The sequence below is a fragment of the Vanessa atalanta genome, chromosome 7 (assembly GCF_905147765.1).
Source record: "Vanessa atalanta chromosome 7, ilVanAtal1.2, whole genome shotgun sequence".
In the NCBI taxonomy this organism is placed as follows: domain Eukaryota; kingdom Metazoa; phylum Arthropoda; class Insecta; order Lepidoptera; family Nymphalidae; genus Vanessa; species Vanessa atalanta.
This window is the reverse complement of record NC_061877.1, coordinates 10,087,743-10,113,040: the sequence shown is the minus strand read 5'-3', so window position 1 is coordinate 10,113,040 and position 25,298 is coordinate 10,087,743. Positions and strand designations below refer to the sequence as shown.

Here is a 25,298-nt window from a genome sequence, read left to right as displayed (position 1 = left end):
TACACGTCAAATTTCTGATTTGTTGTTATTAGATTGTATTGTTAATTTATTTTAATCTATTTTCCTTGTAATGAACGCAACATTTTTTTTACTATTTAATCTATTTTGGGGGAAAAGGTGTTTTTTTTTTTCAAAGTTTTGGTTTTTTATTTTATTTTCCATCAAAATTCTACAGTTCAACTTGGCAGAATACACTTGTCAGGATTATATTAAAATATAACTTGCTATTATCATCACGACATTTTCCTTTTAAATTATAAGAACTATTTAGTGAAAACTCAGTGATACGTGCGCACAATTGAACTCGCGGTCTTCAATTAAGTTTCATGTATACTATCAATCTGTCGAGATTAATAAATAAATATAACTATTTAAATATGATTTTAAAACAATTTTGCCATACAAGTGTTCTACATCGCATGAATTTTTGACCGTGTAAACTGTCTGATGTAAAAGTCTGAAGGATTTTATTAAAGAGTCGAGCACTTTGCTCCAGGACAGAAACATTGAATTTGTTGAGTCGGAAACTTTGTGTGATAACTTTCTCTTTATATATTTTAATCCATGTCCTGGGACATATTTTATTCCAATTAATTTCTTCCATAGTGTCCGTCAGGGTAATATGGTTCAGGGTAATATGAGCTCATCGTGTTGTGTTATACAAATACAGTCATGTCTGCATAATTGTGTCGATACATAAACGATAAACTGACCTTAATTGAAATTACGGTCATCATCCTCCTGCCCTAATCCCAAATTTTACTTGGGGTCGGCGCAGCATGACTTCTTCTTCCATACTTCTCTGTCAGACGTCATCTCTCAAGTAACATTCTTTCTAACCATATCGTGTTTCACACAATTCATTCATCGTTTCTTGGGTCGTCCCCTACTTCTCAAAACCCTTCTTACAACATGGTCCTCATTCCTCCGTATAACATGCCCATACAGCCAGTTTCCAGATAGTTTCTTGGTTACCGGTGCCACTTTCAAACTTTAATTGAATCACTTAATTGAAATTACGGTATCATATAAATATAGGTTTGGTAAAAAGTATTAGAGAGATAATTTGGTAGTTATTCCACAGTGTTAAAAAGTTTCCTATTTCAAATTACAATCATTATCATATCCTCTTGAACCTTCGTATAATTGACCTTAAAGATTGCGGCTGACACCTACAAGCCAGCGTTACAACTTTGTAAAACCAGGAACGTTTGTTGAATAAATTGTTGAATGCTTTGATCGATTGCGTATTGATAGTTTGAATTCAGAACTGATCATCTCTATTTACGGTATTAGTTTCTCATTACCACAAATGAATATCATTGACATAATTAGAATGATTGTAGTTATTCAAAATCTAAATGTTCTTTGTTCAAGTAGGCTCATTAAAGTACTTTTGAATCGTAATGTTTTAGAATTGAATTTAATTCGAAGCTCCTACCAGTTCGTAATGTATGGTGATTATCTGCCGAGAAGATCGGCCATGACAATGTCATGTACATGACAACAGTAGTTACCACCACTAACATGCTGTAGTAAATTTATTATATCCAATTTAATTATTAATTATTCTTTAATTTTAGTCTTCACACTTATGAATTTTAATCTAAATATGTTATTGGCAGGCAGGCATAACCCAGGCAGGCACCACTGAATTTTCATGTACTTAAATTTGTGTTTATAATTCATCTCGTGCTCGGCGGTGACGGAAATCATCGTGAGGAAACTTGCATGTATATAATTTCAACGAAATTCTGCCATATGTGTATTCCACCACCCCGCATTGGAGCAGCGTGGTGGAATATGCTCCAAACCTTCTTAAAGGGAGAGGAGGCCTTAGCCCAGCAGTGGCTGCTAATGACAATGTTATTGATTAAAAAAACAATTAAAACTAAACAGTAGAATAAATAAATATAATTAACGTATACTTTTAAATCAATGTATAAAACGTCAACAATAGCCTGCTCAACAAATAGTTATTAAAATAAAATGTTTAGTGAATTTTGAGCGAATGAGCAAAAAGTAAGTTAAATCACATAATGAATAGTTACGCAAACTATAAGTGTGCGATGTTTAGTATGTACAATAGTCGTTGAACCCGGGCCAATTCACCGTTTACGCAAATTACACACATAAAATTGTGCGGGTAAACATTTATTTACCTAATAATAATCGTTAGACTGTAATCTGTTGTGGAAACAATGCAAACAGAAAGCTAAAACGTTGCACTCAGCCAAATTGTTCGGAAGAATGGCTAATCCACGACCGTCGATGTAACTCCACTAATGCAACAGAGTTGTTGCTCTAATAGCTTTACTGCTATTAAATGGGTTCAATATTTTAACACGGTTGCGTAGTTACTTCGATATTTTTATAGTAAAAAGTATAAAACAATGTTGCACGAGTTGATTTAAAACGTTGCTCTAAATTGTTTTACCTTAGGTACATTAATGTTTTGTTATGCGTTTTTTTTTAATAAATATATATAAATACTTTTTGTTTTATACGTAACATTGTCCTAACTATGGAACCTCCAAAATGCCTTTTTCGACTTTAATTTTTTCAAAGGTAATCTATCTTTTTCTTTACTCAACTTCAATTAAAATTTCGTGACATTAATTTTTGATTTGGGTCTGTAGAGAAAATCTAAGCACCTTTTATTATCAGGTTAGATATTAGTTTAAGAACTGAAATTAAATGTTAATAGAATTCAAGTAAGATTAAGTATTTTTTTAAATTTATGTTGAATCTATACTTATAGTTTACAGTATACAAAAATTGTATAGGAAATCAATACCTATAGCAATCATTATTTGTATATTCGGGTATAACTATTATGTTTTTGAACCGATTCTGGTGATTTTTTTTTGTATTGATACAGTACAGTACAGTATTTCCATTACCATTTAAATGGTATTGAACCAAGTTTTTATTTGAAGCGATACATTCAGCCAGTTTTATAAAGTCAGTTATTATGTTTAAAAAAAATCAAATAATCTTTTTATGAATACAATTTTCAGAGAGATACATTCGGTACTTCGTCTTTTTTCGTTTGTTTTTATCGTGCTGAAGTTATTGTTAGCCTCAATACTAACGAATAGAAATTGAGCACTTCATATCTGATTGATAATAAAGAACAATTTGACTTTATTGTCCGAAGTAGGTCAGAATATCTGACTTGGTTATGAATCAATTCCTGACATCCTCGATGTTATTGTACTTACATTGACCTATTTTTGTATTTCGAATATAATTGTTTTTATATTTTCGTATTCTACGTAAATACTCTACGTGAATATATTTTTTTCAAGTTGATATATTGTTGCAGACAAAAACCAATGAAAGCCACAGGGTGAATTTTAATGAAACTTAATATATGAGTTCAACATTCCAAGAGTCATCCTCAAAGTCTTGACGACGACGATTACATGACATGATGAATCAAAATGGTTTGATATTGTCATATGCAATTAATGATTAGAATTACAGCATGAAATAATGGAATGAACATATCAATTCATTCAATTGTTTTAATTTATTTTTTATCAATCAAAAAACGTAGGCATGCTGTAGACATCAATTGCCTCGTTGGCCTATTGTCTAGCTTATACGGCAGATCTGTAGGTTTTGAATCTTATCCCGGATAGAGCCTATTCAGCTTACTAGGCAGCACGGAACTTAGAAGCTAACAATGCAATAAGCCCTAAACAAGTGAATATCTTAGAAAGCATGTAAAGACATTAGTTCTGGATCTGCACCGTCTTCGCACGCGACGGATACCGTCCTACCAGGTTCCCTTACTGTCTTAGTAGTGGTGTATCGTCTCTTGGTACAGATGCATTTATCTGCATACCGTATTAGTCTCTGTTGCCGAAGTCTGGTTAAGATGTGATTTAATATTATTATTATTACATTTCAATATGATGTGCATGTATCTATATTATAAAATTAAAACTTAAAATTGTTATGAATTACCTATGCCAAGATATAAAAAATATATAAAAAGTTTCTGAAGGTTTAATGGTAGTTTTGATTTTGATCCTTGGATTACGCAATTGATTTAACAGTAGAGGACTTACTATTGGGATTTTAATTGTAAAATCAGAAATTTTCGACGACGAATAATTCTGAAGTAGAATTAGGTAACATCGACGGCGCAACAAATCATGCACAGACAAAAATAAAGCCAGCGACCGATCCCTCGTGATAACTCGTAGAAAAAAGATAAAACGTTACTTTTAAACGATCTATTTTCGATGTACGGTATAAAGGGCACGGAACATCGACGTTCGATTCGGAACGCTTTAATTAAGGGAATGGAGGGTCGCCGCTGCGGCTACTTCTGCAAATGGATTAGTCTGGATATCTTCGATTTGTTAGACACGGCGTGGTTTGCTCGACGAATAAAAAAGAAATTATTGTTTTTCCTTTTCCCTTTCACAGAAACTTGGTAGGAGAACTTTCGTTTCAGCCAATTGGGTTTTTTATCCGGCGCAGCTAATGAGGCATGCATTTGCACCGTTCGGATGTACAACATTTTCACGTTAAAATCTAAAGTATTTGCTTTTATTGAATGTATGTTTAATTGAAAGCTGATGTGAATAATAAGAGTCGCGATGGCACAGTGGCTAAAACACATGAACCATATGTTCGGAGTCCCGGAGTTCAATTTCGTTTTTTAAATGATTTCTGCTTTTGTTTATACATACATATGCATAGACGCATGTCGTCAATCAATTTTATTCAAACTCGATTCAACATTATTTCTTATGATGAAATCATATAAATATGTGTTTTCAAAAATCGGAGGTTTGTTCCAATCATGCATGTTTGTTCCAATCATGGTTGGAAAAACTTACTGATTGCAATTGAATATAATAACCAATATGATTGAAATATATAGTAAAGTAATATCTCATTAATGTTTGGTTAAGGTCTTCTCTTCTTTTCGCCGTAAAGGCTATCTTCAAGGCGGTGGATACGCATATGCAATTCACACGACACATGCAGGTTGCATTACGATGTATTCCTTTAACTCTGAGTACGAGATGAATATTAAACACAACGTAAGCAAAGGAAAGCTCAATTATGCTAACCCGGATTTAAACCCGATATCTGCGGTTGAGATCTATATGTTTAACCATTGTACCATCGTGAAGTAGATTAAGTCATAATATACTTATTAATTTTAAAATAGATTGTTATAATTTAATTTACGCCGAGCGAAGGTCGCAATTCGTATAAATTAAATCAATATAATTATATGTTAGGCCCGTATTGTGTACCACGCGTGTATGTTGTAGGCGTTCTACACATATATAATATTATAGGTTATGCTTTCGTTTACATAGGATCACTAGAGGTAGTTAATGTTCATATAATTGGTTCATTATTCATGCGTGAATCGTAATCACCTCTCTCTACATACCTACACTCAGATAAATATTATTAATTTTAAACCGAACAGTGTGTAAGCGTTTTGTCGATATTTGTATTAATAAGGCATAAAGGTCCTCAGTTAATATTTATCAAGGTTACGAATATTCAGAAATTCTACTAAAATTATTAGAAAATATGATATTTGTCTCTGGTTTGTACTTCGACGTACGACAAAGGAACACTAACTAATTTATACTTAGATCAATATGGTCTAAAATTACAAGTAAATGTTTTAGTAAGTATGTTCTGAAAATTTTATTTATGGTTTTTAATAAACCAATAATAATAGAGGTTTTACTTTTTATATTTAATTTCATTATCAACTCTATCTGGTTTGTGTCTATGGCATTATATATTTAAAAAAAAACAATGAATCGTATGGTTTATGTAAGTTATATATTACATGACAACAATGTAACTTTGGAAATTTATATTAGAATGGGGATAAGTATTAAGTATATTGTTCGTGTTTAATGGGAATACAGTACCGAGCTATAAAAGTAGCAACCCGATACAGATAAACTATTGTATATTGACGAGTCACGCAACGTGTCTACACAATAATTATCGTTCCCATCGGTAATGGAATTGATGCGCGGACATTCGAAGAAGGGCGATGTTTATCTTTGACTTTATGAATTGTATACACGAGGTATGTACCTCATTAATGTATTGCCTCTTCGAAATACGGAATACGGAGGTAATCGAGTTTTTGTTTAAGAGCATCTATCAAAATTATCGCTTGTGCTTGTGCGTGTATCTGATTATGTGTGAGTGTGTGTGTGTTTATCATACTACGTTAGTCTAGCCAATCGGAATAAAATTATTTTATAATTTTATGGGTTCTATTTATAAAAAAATAAATACACTTTATAAAAATAACGTACTTATTTTATTTTTTTTTATTTAGTAAAGACCTAAACGTTCATCCTATGTAAATATAAACAGCGCCTTTTACCTATTTATTATTATAACAACAAAAACTAATCATACATATGGTGTGGTAAAACTTCAGATATCAATTATGTAAAACTATTTAATATATTTTAGAGATAAAATACATTTATGAGAAATCTCATATATAATAAGAAGGTTGAAATAAGTGCTATTTATATTTTCAGTGTTCGCAAATACCTCTTAGTCTTAATTCGTTTGACAGGTGACAGTTATAAATATTATTTGTATTGCTAGTTTAAAAAATAGATTTTTTAATTAAAATTGCTCTGTGGTGCGTGTCAGCATTGTATCAAAATTTATTTTTATCGATACTGATCAGATCCGATTGATTTTGGAGATCCAGTTCTATTTACTTTCGGTACAAATTGGATTGCACGGGATTATATTATTAAAAAAAAAACAAAGCAAAGTTATTATTTTAAGTGTATGGAAATAACTTGTTAATTTTTAACTGTTATTCTAAACACAGCGTTTTGTGGTCATATAATTATAATGGAAACCAAAAAATTGCAAGCGTATTAGCTTTCACCAATGAATATCAATATTACGAGAAATTAATTGATTTGGAAAATAATTAATATTTCATAATATGAATATATCTTTATGTCTATTAAAACTTTTTATAGTTTACTTGGTGGTAGGGCTTTGTGCAAGCCCGTCTGGGTAGGTACCACCCACTCATCAGATATTCTACCGCCAAATAACAGTACTCTGTATTGTTGTGTTCCGGTTAGAAGGGTGAGTGAGCCAGTGTAATCACAGGCACAAGGGACATAACATCTTAGTTCCCAAGGTTGGTGGCGCATAGTTGATGTAAGGAATGGTTAATATTTCTTAGAGCGCCTTTGTCTATGGGCGGTGGTGACCACTTACCATCAGGTGGCCCATATGCTTGTCCGCAATGAAATAAAAAAAAAGTTTCGTAAAGAGAATAGTAGATAGACCAGTAATTATAACACGTAAATCTTAACCGAAGATTGCTCGGCCAAAGCTAAGGCCTGAGTTTATTAGTAGAGCGCTCCATAAAGAAAAACAATGAAGGAAACTTTTCGGATGAAATTTTATCTACCAATTTACCAGCATTGGTGAAGCGGGAAGTATTGAGCTCTAAAACTTATCTTCTAGCGGACAGGCCAGTTTGACCCCTGCCAAGCAAGGGTCAATCATGGTTTTTATAAAAGCAATGGGTCATTTACAGACGAATACGAACGATACAGTTACGAATGTACTTTATGGTAGAATATATATATAATATAAATAAAATAATAACTTACTTATTGTGAGCTGTGAAGAAGAGGCGTAGTGTGGTGGTGGGCGGGGGAAGAGGCAAAGATCTCCGTCGGCGATGCCGCGTCACCGGCTCGTAGCCCGCCGGTTGCCAGTGCCGCACGAATGGTGACAACCCTGAGAACAATAGAAATACACGTTAGGCAACAAAATAAAAAAATCAAAGCACATACAGATAGCTAATAAATTATTGAAGATTAGTTAAATTCATTGATCGACATGAATTAATTTACTATCGACTCTATATTTTACAAGCTTATTTATTATTTATACTCAACGTAAAGATGTCGTCGGTTCGGAATATAGGTTCTAACAAGAAGGTTCAGAAAATCCCTAGATTTAGATACTCTTTTTCACCAATTAAATGAAATATATATAAAGTTAATAAAATATATTTTTATATTCCGCTGGAAAATCATCAAATACTAACGTTTTAGGGGTTGGTCGGTATTAGTCCTAGAACACTTGGAGTTCAAGCTTGCTTTATAAAAATTTCATCTAATTCGGCTTAGTGGTTAGAGCAACAGACATACAGAGTTACTTTCGCATTTATAATATTAGTATTGATATATACATAATCTTGTATTGAGTGACATATATTACTAATTAAAGACTTTTTGTATGATATAGCTTAAGATATTTACATTCAAACTAGTAAACATCAGTCAATGGTAAACGAAATGAAAAGTGACCGATGATACAATTTATGACGATTTATTAAGAACAAAATACTTTGTCGATATATCAGGGAATATGTAGTAAGCGGATTTGGAGGAGAAATGCAATTTACAATAAGACGTGGGACCAGCCACGTAGCAAACGCCTTCCGTGAATTGACAATGATACTTCTGGCTTTTTGGCACATCATTGTTACATAAAACTCCGACCACCTTTAACTGTTTATGTATATATGCAATAATAGTCAATGTAATAAAAATATCAAGTTTATAATCAATTATAATATACTAGTCGGTCTCCCGCAAAACTTCGCGTTTATTCAAAATAATTTTTAGGATTTTCGAAAACCATGACAGGTTTTGTTTTGATTTCATTCCACTGTAAAGTGCAAGTCACTCATTTACATCATCCAAAATGATGAAACCTTTATTTAAAAGAAAATTTTTAATTTCTAATAGTATACATTAGTTCAGTTAAATTTGGAGTTTGTTGATCTCAATTTACTTTAATTTTGTTTACGATTTTCCATTTTTTCCGGCCAATATTTCTAAAATTAATTCTTTGTTAAATTTTAAGTATTTAGTATCCAAATAATCAAGAATCCTCTTTATTTTTCTGCACATCTACAGCTGGAGCTCTTCAAAATGAGACGATAGCCAAATGAGCTACACACCGTCTAATAATCACAAAATCGGCTTACGCTATTAATATATAAGACTTTAGAATAGTTGAACTAAGTGTTTAACTTGGTGGTAGGCAACCCTCTCTATCATATATTCTTCTATAAAGCAGAAATACTTCGTACTGTTTGTAATCTTGCTCGAGACTCCCTTCGGGATGTTTTTGTTGAGCTGGCTATACTTACAGTTGCTTCACAATATTTTTAAAATAATATTCAGATCTTCTTTTAGAGAAACGGTGACGATCATTGTATAGACGCGAGGAGGAAAGGTAAACTAATAACATCTAGTTTCTATAATAAGATTCCACAGTAATTTTTATCTTGGCCTATTAAAAAATTTAATGCTCATTCAAAAAAAAAACTGAGTTTCTTGTTGGTTCTTCTCGGTAGAATCTACTTTCCGCACCGGTGGTAGCTTGACAATTAATTTAACACCGTAACATGACGATTCAAAAGTGTTGTTATGAGCCTACTTGAATAAAGAATATACCTATAAGATAAAATTTCATATGGCACCAATATGTATGGTCAGTGTGTACCAATGATAAAAAAAGTGTATAGATTTAATCACATATCAATCATTTTATTTTAGGCAGGTTGACGAGTAAACCCAAGCACCTAACAACACGGGCCCTGTAAGAAATATGTACTGTGAGCCTGTAATTACACAAGTTCACTCACTATTTAAACTATTGACTTAACTACAGATTCACTAGTGAGCGAATGGTACCAATAAAAATAACACACGTGCATACTGTGCAGAGTATATTATGTTTAGTAAAATATCTATTAAATTTTGATCGACTTAAAATATGTAGGTTACATACATATACTAATAGTATTCTTGAACATACTATAGTAACATAGATAATTCTAATATTTAATACAAAAAATAAATAACAAAACAATATTAAAATCTGCGCTTCATTTATTATAAAACTAAATCGAATGTTTAAATTTTACTATCGAGTTTTTAACTGAAATACGGCTTCGGTGATTCTATTACATATATATTCCAACGAACGTATTTATTATATTAAATACACCACTGTAGCCTATAATACGAATTATCGATATCACTGATACAGCGCAGTGTAATTAATTAAGGGTCTAACCTATCTTAATCCATTGATGTGGGATTAATGTAGTTTTAATATTAATTGGATGATTACATATGAGGTGATCAGAATTTATTGGATATAATAACTTACATTTAATTCATTTTATATAAATTTAATAAAGTCTCTCACTGAGCAGTTTTGAATTGTTTTACAAGATTAATTTCAAATTTAAGTTACTACCGGTTCGAAATTGATATTCTACTGAGAAGTACTGGAGATAAACTGATTAGTAATTAAATGCAATAGAATTATTCTTTATCTTGTTGGAAATAAACAAATGCTAACTGCACGCTTTTTATCATCTATATAATCTTTTATCGAGTGTTACGCTTTGTTAATCAATGTTTTTTTTAAATTAGACTTAAACTAATGAATTCGAAAAGCTAAAAGTATTTGAGAAATTCTACCACAGAACCGAACTCCTTGTAAGTTAAATACATACCAAGATAAAAAAAAAAAAAAAACTTTTAATTTTTTCATTTATACGTCACTGTTTATTTTGTCATTATAATTTTTTCATTTAAGTTTGGGTTAAAAAAATATAGATATTATCTAAATTATGCATAAGATACTCAATTTTATGCATAATTATAGAATTATAATTTTACACATTCATAAATCGATTTCTGTAAAGTAAGAATAAAATACATTTCATAGTCAAGTTATTTTCTACACTCAAGCCCTACTGAGTTAAAATATTTACTGTGGGCATGCGAAGTCATAATCAATTAATGAAATTCTATTATTTTAAATGTGTCGTGAGCTTAACCAGTTACGTGGCGCCATTAATAGTAATGTAAAGTCAGGCAGTATTACTGTTGAAGAAAACAAATAAAATATACCTAGATTAACAATAAACTATTTTTAATGTTCTAATTTTATTTGTAAGTGTTTTTAATTTTAATTTAAATACCGAGATACTTGTCACCGGTTGTTTTTTTCTTCTTGTTATCTAATTGTGTCATGGAGTCATGATAAAGCTTAACAAAGATGAATATAAGACTAACTCAGTTTCGTCTGCTGTTCGCTGTTTAGTATTAAAATAAAAATATGTATTACTCAACTAGGCTTTTATACGCATCTTTGATGCCATGTTACGAGAAACCGATAAAATCTAACGCAACTACTTGGAATGTAGATTCTATTGAGGAGAACCCGCAAGAAATTCAGTAGTTACTCTTCACCATCAATTCACTAACTCACCGCTTACATTAACAGCCTGTAAATTTCTCACTGCTGGGCTACGACCTCCTCTCCCTTTGAGGAGAAGTTTTGGAGCATATTCCACCACGCTGCTCCAATGCGGGTTGGTGGAATACACATGTGGCAGAATTTCGTTGAAATAAGACACATGCAGGTTTCCTCACGGTGTTTTCCTTCACCGCCGAGCACGAGATGAATTATAAACACAAATTAAGTACATGAAAATTCAGTGGTGGTATATTTTTTTACAATGTATTTCAGCTTGAGGTTTAAAGTTTATGCGTCAAGGTAAAAGGCGAAGTAGATGAACTTTATGCTTCAATAATCTATACCTATTTACGTAATACAACTGAATGGTTGTTTTTTTTTTAATTAAATCGTTTTGTCTTTGAAAGCCCAATTAATGGGGAAAGCAATAGAATATTTAACATCACGCTACGACAAACAGGGACAGAGCAGTCACGTTTAACGTGGGTGGAACCGCGCCGAGTAGCTACTAACTTACTTTACTTGATGGTAGGGCTTTTTGCAGGCTCGCTGGGGTAGATATTACCCACTCATAGAATTTCCACCAAACATCAATAGTTAGTATTTTTTAGTTAGTATGTTCTGATTTGAAAGGCAAGCCAGACAAGAGACATAAAATCTTAGTTTCCAAATATGGATTTCTTACAGCTCCAATGTCTATGGGCGGTGGTGACCACTTACCATCAGGTGACTCATTTGGCCGACCGTCTAACTATACCTATCATAAAATCTAGTACCTAATTTAATATTAATATCAGTTACCAATGCCTAGAAAGTTAATTACCGCAAACAAAGTCGTGAGGCACAACTTGTGTTAAATAAATATTTTTATGAGTAATGAAGGATCATCACTCGAAATTATGTTTCGCAAATCGTGGAGAAAGGTTTATTAATGGCTTTATTGATGGCGCTCCCGCTCCGCGTGCCTGAAATTTGCATGAAATGACCGTTAAGCGCAGCCGACTGGGATTTAATTAAAATTTTCAAAACCAATAATTTTAGATGTACATAAGGTATATAGTGATTGATGATCTTTTGATATCTTTTAAAATGGTTATATTTTATACAGGCAATTTACTTTTAATAACTTTTCAAGATAATATATTTTTGATTTTTTATATCGTTGTAGTGTCTTATTTAGAATTTAATAATAACCGTGGTCGAAATTCGACCATAGTTATTTCTATTAACTGCTTAAAACACTAATACTAACGAAAATATTTAAGGTTATATTTTCAAAAAGTTCTAAAGAAAAATAAAAAAGTATCGGTTGCCAAATAGAGGCGGATTGAGTACTTAAGTGTAAGGTACAATATACATTGTTGATATTGATAAAGATTAATGTATTCATGTTTATGTGTTTTAAAGTCTCTGATTTAGATCTACTACTATCTACTCTTTGAGTCCTGAAGTACTTTTAACAATAGCTCAAAAGGTCTGGAAGGCTCGAACCTCATTTTGATGTTCGTATCTATAGAAGATATCTTGATTAGTTTCGTTAAGTTTGTTAAGAGCTGAACACTCTTGATTTCCTGACAACTTTAAGACATTTATTTGTAGGGTTGCCAGTTATAGAGGCTATGAAATGTAAATTAAATCACAACGATAATCACCTCAAAAAGTTTTTACAGAAATAAACTTTCTTCTTCTTTCTTTTAAAATTCGATAATACTCAACTATTAAAAAAATAAAATTAATTCGATTTTAGTGTAAGTATAGTTAATAAAAATTTAAATTATACTTAATAAATTTAAATAGCGAGTGCCGATTCTTGTTAAGGGTGTGAAATATAATTTTAATATCTTAAATGGTTTTATAGGCTAAGTTTTTATAACCTATAAAAATTAGAAAATACTTAAAGTGAAAATGTTTAAAATTAAAAGCTTATTTATTTATTCAGCAATTTTGTTTAGAACAAATTAAGCAAAGTGATTTCGAAATATTTCTATTTATCTTACGGTGCTGACATCTAAACATGTTGTATTAGTTCCAATGATAACGCATTATTTAAAAAAAAAAAGAAACTATATCCAGGATTGGTTTCAGAATACTATTCCTCAACGGTTGACAGTATAGACAGTAAATGATTATTTCATTCACACGAAATTTTGTTGTGAGATAATTCTGTTTATTTTTTACAAAAATATATATACGAATTTATATTTATACTTGTCTCAAGACATATCGCGACAATAATTATCGCGAGAAGCTCTTATATAATATAAAATTATTAATAAATAATATATAATTATTTCAAAGTTTATTTCTTACCTTTTAGAACAATAAATATAACCCCGTTTGTAAATTTATTTTTACTGTTAATTTATTACAAAAGAATCGAAACGTATAAGGAATTATTGTATTTACTTGGAGTAAATAAATTGTATTGTATAATAAAAAAAATGTCAATACAATAAAAACGCTGTTACACTAAGGATTCTTTTATATTATTAAAACGTTGAAACAATTGTGCCGTTTTAAATAATCGTTGTGATTATTGTTTTACATGTAAAAATAGATGTAGATTTAACTGTTTGCGATTAATAGACTTGAGCGCTGTTTGATCGATTACCATAAAGGTTGGTACATATGTGCGTATTTTTTCATCGAGGTTTTGATCTGTTGTATTTCGCCCCTAGATGGCGATGTAGTACAGGTATAGTTAAATGAGGACAAGACAAAGTAATTGTATTGTCTGTGGACTTAAGACGAATAATACCACGTCACGTGCATAATTTTCATAACTTTCTCAAAAAAAACGTCAATATTAAACGTCGCATGTGATCTGTTTTGATGAGGGTGACGCTCAAGACTTAAAAACAGTATCAAAAAAATTAAAGAAAAAAAAGATCGTTATGACAATTTAACATATTATTCAGTTTGTTGATTTTGTAAATAAATATTGTCAATTAATACAATTTAACAAATTATGTAATCATTATTCTTGACCGCAATTCATAATCCTGAAGTTTATATCCCTTAATACTTTTAACGTAACTGTAAGATTCAAATTTATTCCAACCACGGCAATATGAGTTCCAACTTTACCTAATTGGAAAATCAAAAGCCATATATTTCCAGTCAGCCGCCCCTTGGGTGTCCTAGGATTTATACGGTAGTGGGCAAGTCTAGATTGGCGAATGGGGATTTCTATTAGCTATTCTATGGAATTTCAATCGGCAAATCACTGGACTTTCTACGGACGCTTCGTGAATGATGGCGCTGTTATTTAAATTTGAGTTATCGCATTTGCATTTTGTATTTGTTTCTTACTAGCTTTTTTTAAACGTCACCATTAGTAGGTATTTTGTGGGATAAGTCTTGGTAATTCATTATTTAAAACAATTACACCGAGTCCGTTGATCTGGAATTTTAAGCATACTTTTGGGATCAAATATATACTTCTCAAAACAACTTCGTAAATTGATTAAATATAAATAGTTTTTCAAGGACTTTTTACCGATACCTTATTGATAATTAAAAATTTTTGTATTTTTTTTATTTACAGATATAATTGGCATTCGTAAAATAAAAATAGTTATATATAAAATTTATATTTTATTACTAAAATAATTCCTTGCAAACCTTACGAAATGGACATAAGGTACAACATAATCTTGAATATGAACAATTTTGTCGGAGTGTCTCGGGTAGACAAAAGAAATATCCTCACAGGACCCGAAGTGAATCAAAGTGTACAATTTTTCGCGCCATTTGCCGTTGGACGTGCACGGCGTCAGCGTGTGGGAACGTGATTTTGCGCATCAAAAAACATATTTTATTTCAATTTCCTTACATAAATATATAACATGTATATATGCTACATCAAATACATGATAATTTATTATTTAGAAACAGATTCGTGGGGGTATATTCGAAATGATATTTCTTTTAGAATTTTCCCGTTACGTAAGACCCCGGCTTATTATTTATCTAACCTATATCCGAATTGATTCAAGTTTTTTTCTTAACAAAGTCAATTTAGGCCAAAGATATAACTACGTAGTACTAAGTAACATAGAGCTTGCGAGAATTTTGATGACATATGCGGTGAGGGTACAAAATTTTAATTTTTAATTGACGTCGCTTCATCATTCCGTGTATTCGTGCACGGTAAGTGCCGAACAGAAAACTGAGCTAAAGTATATTACGGTCTGGCAAGTTCCAAGTTTGTAAAGGTAAATGAATCGGAAAAAAGGCGGATTGCAAATTGGTTAAAGAAAACTCATTTTTCTAAAGCTCTATAAGTTCTTTAGGAGCTCTGAAAGCCAATAGCGTGCACGGGCGCTCCAATGAAATATAGAGAATTTCTGTTACTTTGGCAACCTGCACCGTATATATTTCTAAATAAATACACCACTCCAACTATCCGAGTGAATTGAATTTAAGCGCAGCCAGAGAAACCGGCAGCTCTTGAAAATGGTATAACGAACGTAGAACGTTTGCGTGATATGAACCATATTTTTCGAACTCGGTTTAAAAGCAAATGAAATATAAATCGAGGAATATAGCTTTATAGGTTCAAAGAGATCCCGATGGCACCCTGTATTAATTGAGGGCGCACGGACAAAGAGACTGCGTTAGTGGGGCTTCTTTTGGAATTCTGAGCGTTTTGCGGAGAATTTACCTTTATTAGAGCTGCTGAAAATCGATATCTCCCTTCCTACTGTGGCTTAATGAAGACCGCTTGAATGCTTATTAGCTGGCGCTGACTTCGAGCGAAGGATATTTAATGGAAAGCTAAAGAAATCTGTCTTGTCAGCTTAACGAGGCATTCTACAGATTAGTAATAACGGTTTAATATTATACTGGTTCCGGTGTTTGTCGTTCGGACTTACGAAGCAGAATATTAATATAAATGAAGTGTTCTAAAAGGAGTTATTTCGTTTCTTGGTGTTAGTAAGTACAGTAGTAAGTACACATAACTTATTATAAATAGAGAGAGTGGTGTTAAAGTTATTGATTAAGTTAAATGACAACGAGACAAAGGCATTACTATAGTTTTTGTTTATAGAAGCACACACACACACATACAATAATACACAGCAAATACAGACTGGTTCTAATAAATAAGACACCATAATTACTGGTAATAATGATATGATTTCAAATTAATAATTTAATTAGACTCTTGTAATTATATAATGAGTTATATCTGTTTTACCTAATTAATAAAATACTACTGCATAAAATAGAACGATACTAATGTATGAATTGTTTGTAAAAGCTGTTCCACCCATATCAAGGAAAAAGTAGTATATCATGTTAGTGGTAAAGGGATGGACGGAGAGATCTTATTAAAGCACTGAGAGCACGGACCCGGGGGCCACTCCGCACAAATGGTTTTCCATTTGGAGCCGCGTCTTATCAGGGCACCGGAATGAGAACTGACAATGCCAAGAACCCGCCGTGCCGGTTGAATTTTTATAAGTTCCTGTCAGAGGGAAAATTGTTGTAATTCTTGTTTTATTGTTGTACACCCAATTCAATATTTATTTTTGGTTTAGTCATAATGTTGCATATATCATGTAAAGAAATGTATTTTATTGCTTGTCATGTCAAGCAACGTCAGTGTCCTGAATCAGGAATTTTTATTTTGAAGATTAGTGATTAAGTGAAATATACAATTGAGAATAAAAATGTCTGACTGAAAGTCCCTTTTCAAGTAATTACCAAAACCTAAACTACCGTTGTTTTTATTTAATGCCTTTGTCCGGATTTATCTTAATTGGACTAATATACTATTTAGTTATTTTATCAAAATCATTTTCATTGACTTATTGCGATGATTGTAATAGAACAAAATAATTTAGTTACATTTGAAGAATAAACTATAAATTTTAGGCGCAGCGAAATTTTAGAATTCGTTGGCAAATGACGATAGTTAGAGGGTTTTATAGCGGAGAAGTTAGGCTTTACATTTGTAATGCGGTTAAGTATTTTGTAGCACGCTTCCCTGTACCTAACTATCAGATTAGCTCTTAGGCATCGACTTCCATTCGCATACCAGTTTCTGATTCGTTGGTTCAAGATATCTGAACAATTTCCTGCAAAGTCCAACAATAATTCGTTCTGACGAGTACACTACGATAAATTTTGATTTAAATGTATTATGTCTACGACGCCACAATTGGGTATATCAGTAACATTACACTAGAACTAGTGTATGTAAGTATGTACATATAATAAATTATTTTTTCACCAAGTCGTATACGGACTTTAATCTGATTTTGTATGTTGTTGTTTTATTTGCTTGAAGGCGGATCTATATGCATGGCGGTGTTTTATTTGATCTTGCTAAGAATGGAAGAATTGGCGTACACATATATATATATTGTATGACTAAATATAATACTTATTTATTTAATAATTTTATACAAAACAATAAGAACCTTTCAAAAAATACACATAAATATACCTTTTGTTGTTTAGAACTTCAAATTCATTAAATGGCACATAAGATCTTTAATATTTTCACAAACATTCGTTAAATAACGGTTCACATTTCACAATACGCAGTGGAGGGTTTCGAGTGCAATATTGAAAGATGGGGCTCCTCGATGTTTTGATTGCCCTTCATATAAGTTCCCATATGCCTTAATCCAATTAGCACGGTGTAGTTTATTCTGGAATTCTAGCCTATATTGAATTTTTAATATTGCTTTGCTATTTGGAATAGAAATATGTTACGTCATTGCATTCGTTTTAGCTGTATTAAAAAAGAGCTTATTAATTCGTCACATATATATATGCTCCAAGGTAGACCCATCGCATTCTCAGTTAAGTTTCATTTGACGCATACATTTGGGCAATTTTTAAGACGTTTTAAATTTAATTACTCATTACTACTAATATTATAATTATAATCATTATTTAATTGAATTGAATTAAATTAATTTAATATATTATATAAGGTCGCTGTGAGTTAATAAATCGCCTGATTATTCCAATGAAGCGATGTATTACTGAAACTGTTTTTCATTGCCGCTTATGAATATCCCTTTGATGTATTTGCGACTAAATCTATGAATAATAATTAATTATTAAACACGTCAAAAATGTTGTATTTGTTATTTAAATATCGAACATCAGATATCGTTGGGTAAAAGAAAAGTATGATCCGATCCGTTGTATATAAATATAAAAACAACAAAGAGCGTATCCTTGTAATATGTAAATATATTACCTACCTGCGTATTGAATATTTAGGCATGCCCTTCGAGTTCCGTCCTCGTGGTGACGGCAACATCTGTTGTTTATTCATCATATCCCCTAGACATTGTTGTAAACCTTCCCGCAGTGCTCATGTTTAGATATGCGAAGAATCTGCTCTTAACAACGACCGAATTATTTGTGAAACAATTCCATGCATTCGCAACGTGCGAAATCGTGAATATCGATAATGTTTGATGAAAACTGTATTGTACTTTCATTTATTAGCTTTACTGCATTGATAAATCCTTTTTTATATCGTAATAAACGAGTTCAATATTTTTATTTACATATTAAACGTCGTAATGATAATGACGGTAAGCATTTGTTGTGACCTTTTGTAAGTTATTCAATTTAGAAAGACGCTCGATCAAATGGTATGGACGTTGAGAGGACCTTCCAACCGACACCGAAGGACTCCAAGCAGAATATGAACCACTTCTCAAACGTCACGATTTAAAAAGTTTTATCCTTATATCCCTTGAGTCCCTTAATATTAACCTTATAATGATGATATCCCTAAGGTAGTTACAAAACAAAATCTTTTGGATTCGCCATTGGTCCACGTTACACTACACAGTTTGACACAAAATTTAACAAGTGCCCAAAACCGTGCCAGGCTTCTAGCGTTATCAACTAAAGAGTCAAGTCACTGGTTGAATTAATTACCCTCTAAAAATCTTGGGACACTTTTAGATAATGTATGTTTCCTCATATCATGTTATCATACTGATGTTGTCGGGAAACAAAATTATGCAAGTACTCAAATTAATTTAAATTATAGATAAACATCAAAGGCACGGGCGTTAGGTGTCGTTTACTATTTTTCCGAATAATGTCATTTTATGAATCCCTGCATGTTCACAATCGTTTTTTATTAATTAATATCTGATAAACATTTTAATTTTATTTTCCTGTGAATCATTTACATTAAAGCCTTAATTATGTACAATTAACAACAGTTACTGTACGAATCATGATCGCGTGGAATGGTGGCAAGAATTCTAGCAGCATTTCCCCGTCGAATCGTATTTCCGATCATCTAGGCAAAAAATTAACCAACCCTCTAATTTAATTTAATTTAACATTTTAATTAGATTCTAAACATATAATACTTTGCTTTATACTTTCTAGTGTTATATTTTGTATATATATGGTTTAATTGTTTGTCTTCGAGTCTTTAGTAATGTTGGTAGAATAATTGATGGGTGGTACTCATCGAGAAGTACAGAGCTTTGCCATCGATTATAATCATTTAATATATATTCTTGGTTTATTTATTTCGACATTAAAAGAAATATAACTTCAAATTAATTATGAACTTAATAATTATTAACTTCATAATTATTTGGTCATATTCTATGAAATTCTAATTAATACTGTTATGTTACGAATTATGTTATTCTTAACTGTGAAGACTTGATTGATTAGGGGTTTTATTTTTATTCAATACTAGCGACCCGCCCCGGTTTCGCACGAGTGCAATGCTCATAATATACTATTGAACGTCTTACAACGTACACAGCTTTTTTGTCATTAGACAATTCAAACCGCTATGTCCCTGCGTTTTAAATTTGTAATACCTTCGAAAATAATCATTTAAATTACCTATATGTTGTAAAGGGCCATATTGATCTATTTTAAATGCACAATGTATTAAAGGTACTTAATTGGATAAGGATGAATGCTGTATTGCTTAAAATCGCTTTGAAAATAAGCCATTATTTCTCATAAGATATAGACATATACCATCACAGACATTTTCCAAGCCCTTTTTAAGGTGTACAATACTGTAGTACATTTTTTTGATCTATCTCTTAGGGTTCAGCCAGCGTTTGCAATGTAAGCGCAAAAAATGTGTTAATTCACGACATCACTTTAGGCACCTCTAAAATTATCAGTGTTTCTTTACTTTATTGTGCATGTTTTATGCACATAAATCTTTGTTTTATGCATATAAATCTTTCTCTTGAATCAATATAGATATCTATTAAAAAACCGCATCAAAATCCGTTGCGTAATTTTAAAGATCTAAGCATACATATGGACAGACAGCGGTAAGCGACTTTGTTTTATACTATGTAATGATTTTAATGTGTGTTGTAACTGTTTATCATCCTATAATAAATAACTCCGTGTCTAATAGTAAATTTTATTATGGAAAATGAAGTAACGATATTTTTGACATTAATTCCGAATAATGAAGGTGTTCCAACCGAAAGAGTTGTTAGTTTCCGTTCGTTTCACTATTTGTAATTATTTATTTAATTTAATTCACCAACTTTTGTTTACACGTATACATATTATACTGAATTAAAATAAATCTAACGGAGAACCGAATCTCGTATCTCCTAAATACTATTCTCGAAATTTATTTGTATTAATTAACAAATAAAACCTTATTTGTGACCACTGAACACTGACCCGTTATTAAAATAAAAAGTTTCTAATACTACAAACACTAAAATACACTCAACTATAAATATGTACGTTGTTCGAATTATTTCTAACATTGGAACTATCGTATTTATGTAGTCGTCTCATTTGTTACTTTTTAATTAAAGCGTTGTACGTCTCAAGCTTAATTGTATTTCGTAATAGATTTCTCACTGGTTTTCGTATAATTATTCCGTGATTTTGTTTTAAATCAATGAATTTCTATGACTTAATTACTTTATTTTAAATTAAATCTTGTTAATTTTGACAAATTTATTTAATATAAATACAAAATGAATAATTTTGCTTTGAAAAACGGTGTGAAATGTTAGTGTTAAAATGTTTTTTATAATTCTTTGTTCATTTATTTGCTACCTAAATTAACTTATGTTTAAAAAAGTATCTTATTCCAAATTTAAATTAAAATATTTTTTCGGAGCGAATATTATTTGCTACTTTCACATTTATAATCTACATCTATACTTATAAATTAGGAGATGTTTATTTGTATTGCCTTACTTAAATAATAGTAAGCAATATGTACATACAACTTATACTAGACTATGCAGCGCGTCTCAGAGGTTATACTTTATATATAGGTTATATAGTATTAATTATTATATATGAAGCTGCGATTTACAGTTTCGCCCGCATTAAATTTAAACTATTGAAATGACAAGCGTGCATGTCTTTGTATAAGATTAAACAAAATATATTCTGCTTAAACTCACTGCTGATGTTTAATTTTAATATTTATCTGTGGTGTTTTAAGAAACGATATTTCCGTCAGATCCATAACTCGACTAACTAACTAAATAAACGCTGTGAAGTTGAGGTATTGAAGTAGATACTCCACGTCCTGCTTACTCCTAAGTACCTGTCTACAAAGTTCGGCCTTCCCAGAGCCCAGAGTTCATATTAGTGGCCGGACGAGGCTCGGGGTTTAATGCTAATTATTGAACTAGTTTTCGCAGATCGTGGTAACATTTACCTGAACGTTCTCTCGAACTTGTTTGGATGGGGATTTTACATAGAATTAACAAAAAGCCTAATTATGCCTTGTAAACAAATTTATTTAACTATTTACATTCAAAATTAAGTTGTATTTGCCCGTCCACTTAATTATATTATAAAAAAAAACCGCATGTACTTCAGATTGTAAAATAGAAGGTATATGGAGTACACGAAACAATATAGTGAATCAACAAAAGCGAATACAAAATCAAAATCAAATGATGATGATGATGTGGCATGAACATTAAGGTTATTTTAAAGTTTAGTCTTCGTGAACAAAACTTTAGAGTATAGAGACCATTCCCACTTCTTACGAATACAGTTACAAAACAACAAAGATTGATTTAAGTACGTTCAATTTTATATAAAAATTTTGTCTATTTTAAGGTCATATTCACACACTCAAAAGAGAATTAAATATATTTTGTACCAGGAATAATGATTCACTTCTTAGCCTATAAATTATTTTTATCAAGAATTCCTTTTGTACTGAGTAAGCGCGTGAGGAATTAGCATTACTTCGTTCTTAGTATCGCTTAAAGAAATACTTTAAAAGCTTTAAAAGCGGAACCTTTTTTATGAAACAACAAATAAGTTTATATTTTTGTTGGCTATTGAAATATATATAATACCTTCTTTAAAATCAATATTCAACGTTTTTTTAATAACAGTCTTTTGTTTTTTTTTTTAACTTAAATTTAATGAACAGTAAAATCTTTAATATTAATTTAATAAATTAAAAAGTAGAATTTGATTTTGCTTAATTGTAGCGAAATGTAAAAGTGGATTCCATGCAAATATCCAAATTAAATTTGATCTGAACTTTACTCAACGCTCATTTAATTACATCTGACTTCATAATTTAATAAAAAAAAATTACAACCAGGCTTAAAACGACGAAGGTAATTATGAAATACCAAATTGTAAGGTAATCATTAAAGTAATTAATAAATTATCTTTTGTACGTTGCGTACATTTTTGTTGGGAATGTGATAGGCAGTATTATTAACAATATAATATTTTGGTTTAAAACTTACTTTTATGCTATGTAAGCAGATGTATTCTACATTTAATTAAGAGTTGTGTTTAGTTTAACTTTCAAACATCCTCCTATGTCCTGGAATACGTATTTTATTGTACTAAAGTTGCTCAAAATAACTAGTATTCGTTTTTAAAAATAAAATATAATTATCATTGTGCACGGAAAATGGTTAAAAAAAAAATTAAAAAAAAATATATCCCGCTGAGTTTCTTCTCAGGTCTGAGGTGTTAAATTCCGAACCGGTGGTAGATTTTTGACAATCAATAAGCAAGTGTAAACACTTCTATATTGAATAAAGATTTTTGACTTTGACTTTGAAAAAGTAATTACATAATTGGCCCTGCCATGCTCTCTTGTCTGATTTCAGATCAGTCACATAATCTGACACGAGCAGGATTCAAAAGAGATTTAATCCAAAGAGAATATGCTTAAGACGAACGGTTTTACGTGTTTTCAGAAGCAAAGGAGTATACTACTGATAATTTCCCAACTTTGGACTCTTGCTGAAAATCCATTGACAGAAAAGTATAAAAATATCTTCACTGACCAGACCTAGTATTCGAAACTGGGACCTCATTTTCTGCAATCGTACATGCCAGCCGATACACCGATGGTTGCTTTATATAATATATTTTATGGTATATGGATAGATGAGCTGAGTGAAATCAATTAATAATCTACTTAATTTGCATAGAATCGATAGGCCAGCTGATACGATTCCAGCTTGAGAACCTCTCAACATCTGGATTGGAATGTATGCAAATTAGGCTGGAATGGGAATCCAAGCTGTTATACTTGCACTTGCAACGGATTTAGGAAAACGTCTTCGTCGATTACGTATTTTGAGTTAGCTGATAAACGTCGTTGAAAATTTATAAATATTAGATATACTATGAGACATGTAAAAGTTATTATCTACTTGTATTAATAAAGTGGTTGATTACTAACAAATATATATATTTATGAAGTACGTAATATAAGTACATTAAAATATTATTAGTATGTTTAGACTTTATGTAGAAAGGTTTATATGATGGTTACAATCTGTTATTTTTATTTCAAGTAACAAAATATGTCAAGCCGAATGCATAATGAAGCGTGTTAAAACTTACATATGTATTTGGAAAAACATTATTTTTCTTTTAAGACAATCAGGTTAAGACAAAGCATTTTATAGATTAGGTGATTTTAAATATATCTACGTAAACCAGCGAGCGTACACAACTATATATAAAATTATTGTTGTTTATGTATGTACTTTATAAGTTAGTCAGAATAAAATTAGCTAGAATTCGAAATTGAATACGAAATTATTGTTACGGTTCCGATTTTACTATGGACAAAACACGTGTCGAACATTTCCTATTTCTTTTATTTTTTCTTTTTTCGTTTATTTTCCATTTCCATAACGTGAATAAATCTGAAAAAGGATTTTTTTATGCAACGCGAACAGGAAATGAAAATAGAAAATATTTACTGCATATTGTTTTGGAGTTAAAAAATACGAACAATAACTTTATTACTCAGAATAGAATAAAGTTACAAATATTTGCTGTAATTTGTGTTCGATTAATTGGATTGCAACGATTCCATATTATGTAAGTTTAAAGTGACGCCAAGTTACAACTATGTCACTTGTAACAATAGTATATGTAACTAAACGCGTACTCGATTTTTACTAGGTATCCTTATAGATTGAAAACATTCTAAGCTTTCTTTAAATTCTTAACACGTGTTTAAGAGATGCTTCAAATGTTAATTGAGAACAACGTAACTATTCCAAGATACGTGAACGAAACGAATACGTATGTAAAGTTTAAAAAAAATAACAATACAAAGGAATATCATCCGTATTATAATACGTATAAGATTCATATGAAATGCAATATTAACGTGGACTGGTATACTTTTCATTCACAGTTCACGCACCAGATATTATGCAGTATGTTGTAGTTTAGTGGGTTATAAGGTTAGATTACATAAAAGGCTTTTTGTAAACATAAATGTAGAAAGTGTGAGATGCTAAATTATCAGCCCGTTATATTAATTAATGTGTTGATTTTACTAAGGATTAAATAACCGAGCTGTTTCAATTACGTTGTATAATTAAAGTCAAATTTATTAAGTCGTAGTTTATGTTTTTTTACTGCGTTGGAAACCTTGATGTAAAATATTATATATGATAAACTCTTATACAATT

At 31.1% G+C, this 25,298-nt stretch overlaps 1 protein-coding gene across 1 annotated transcript in view; it reads right to left on the bottom strand.

Annotated features, from left to right (window-relative positions):
* LOC125065522 overlaps positions 1–25,298 on the bottom strand; it is a 170,873-nt gene that overhangs the window by 19,776 nt on the left and 125,799 nt on the right. Inside the window, exon 2 of the mRNA XM_047673204.1 lies at positions 7,671–7,800. Coding sequence (XP_047529160.1) covers positions 7,671–7,800 — 130 coding nt within the window. The remainder of the gene's footprint in view (positions 1–7,670; positions 7,801–25,298) is intronic.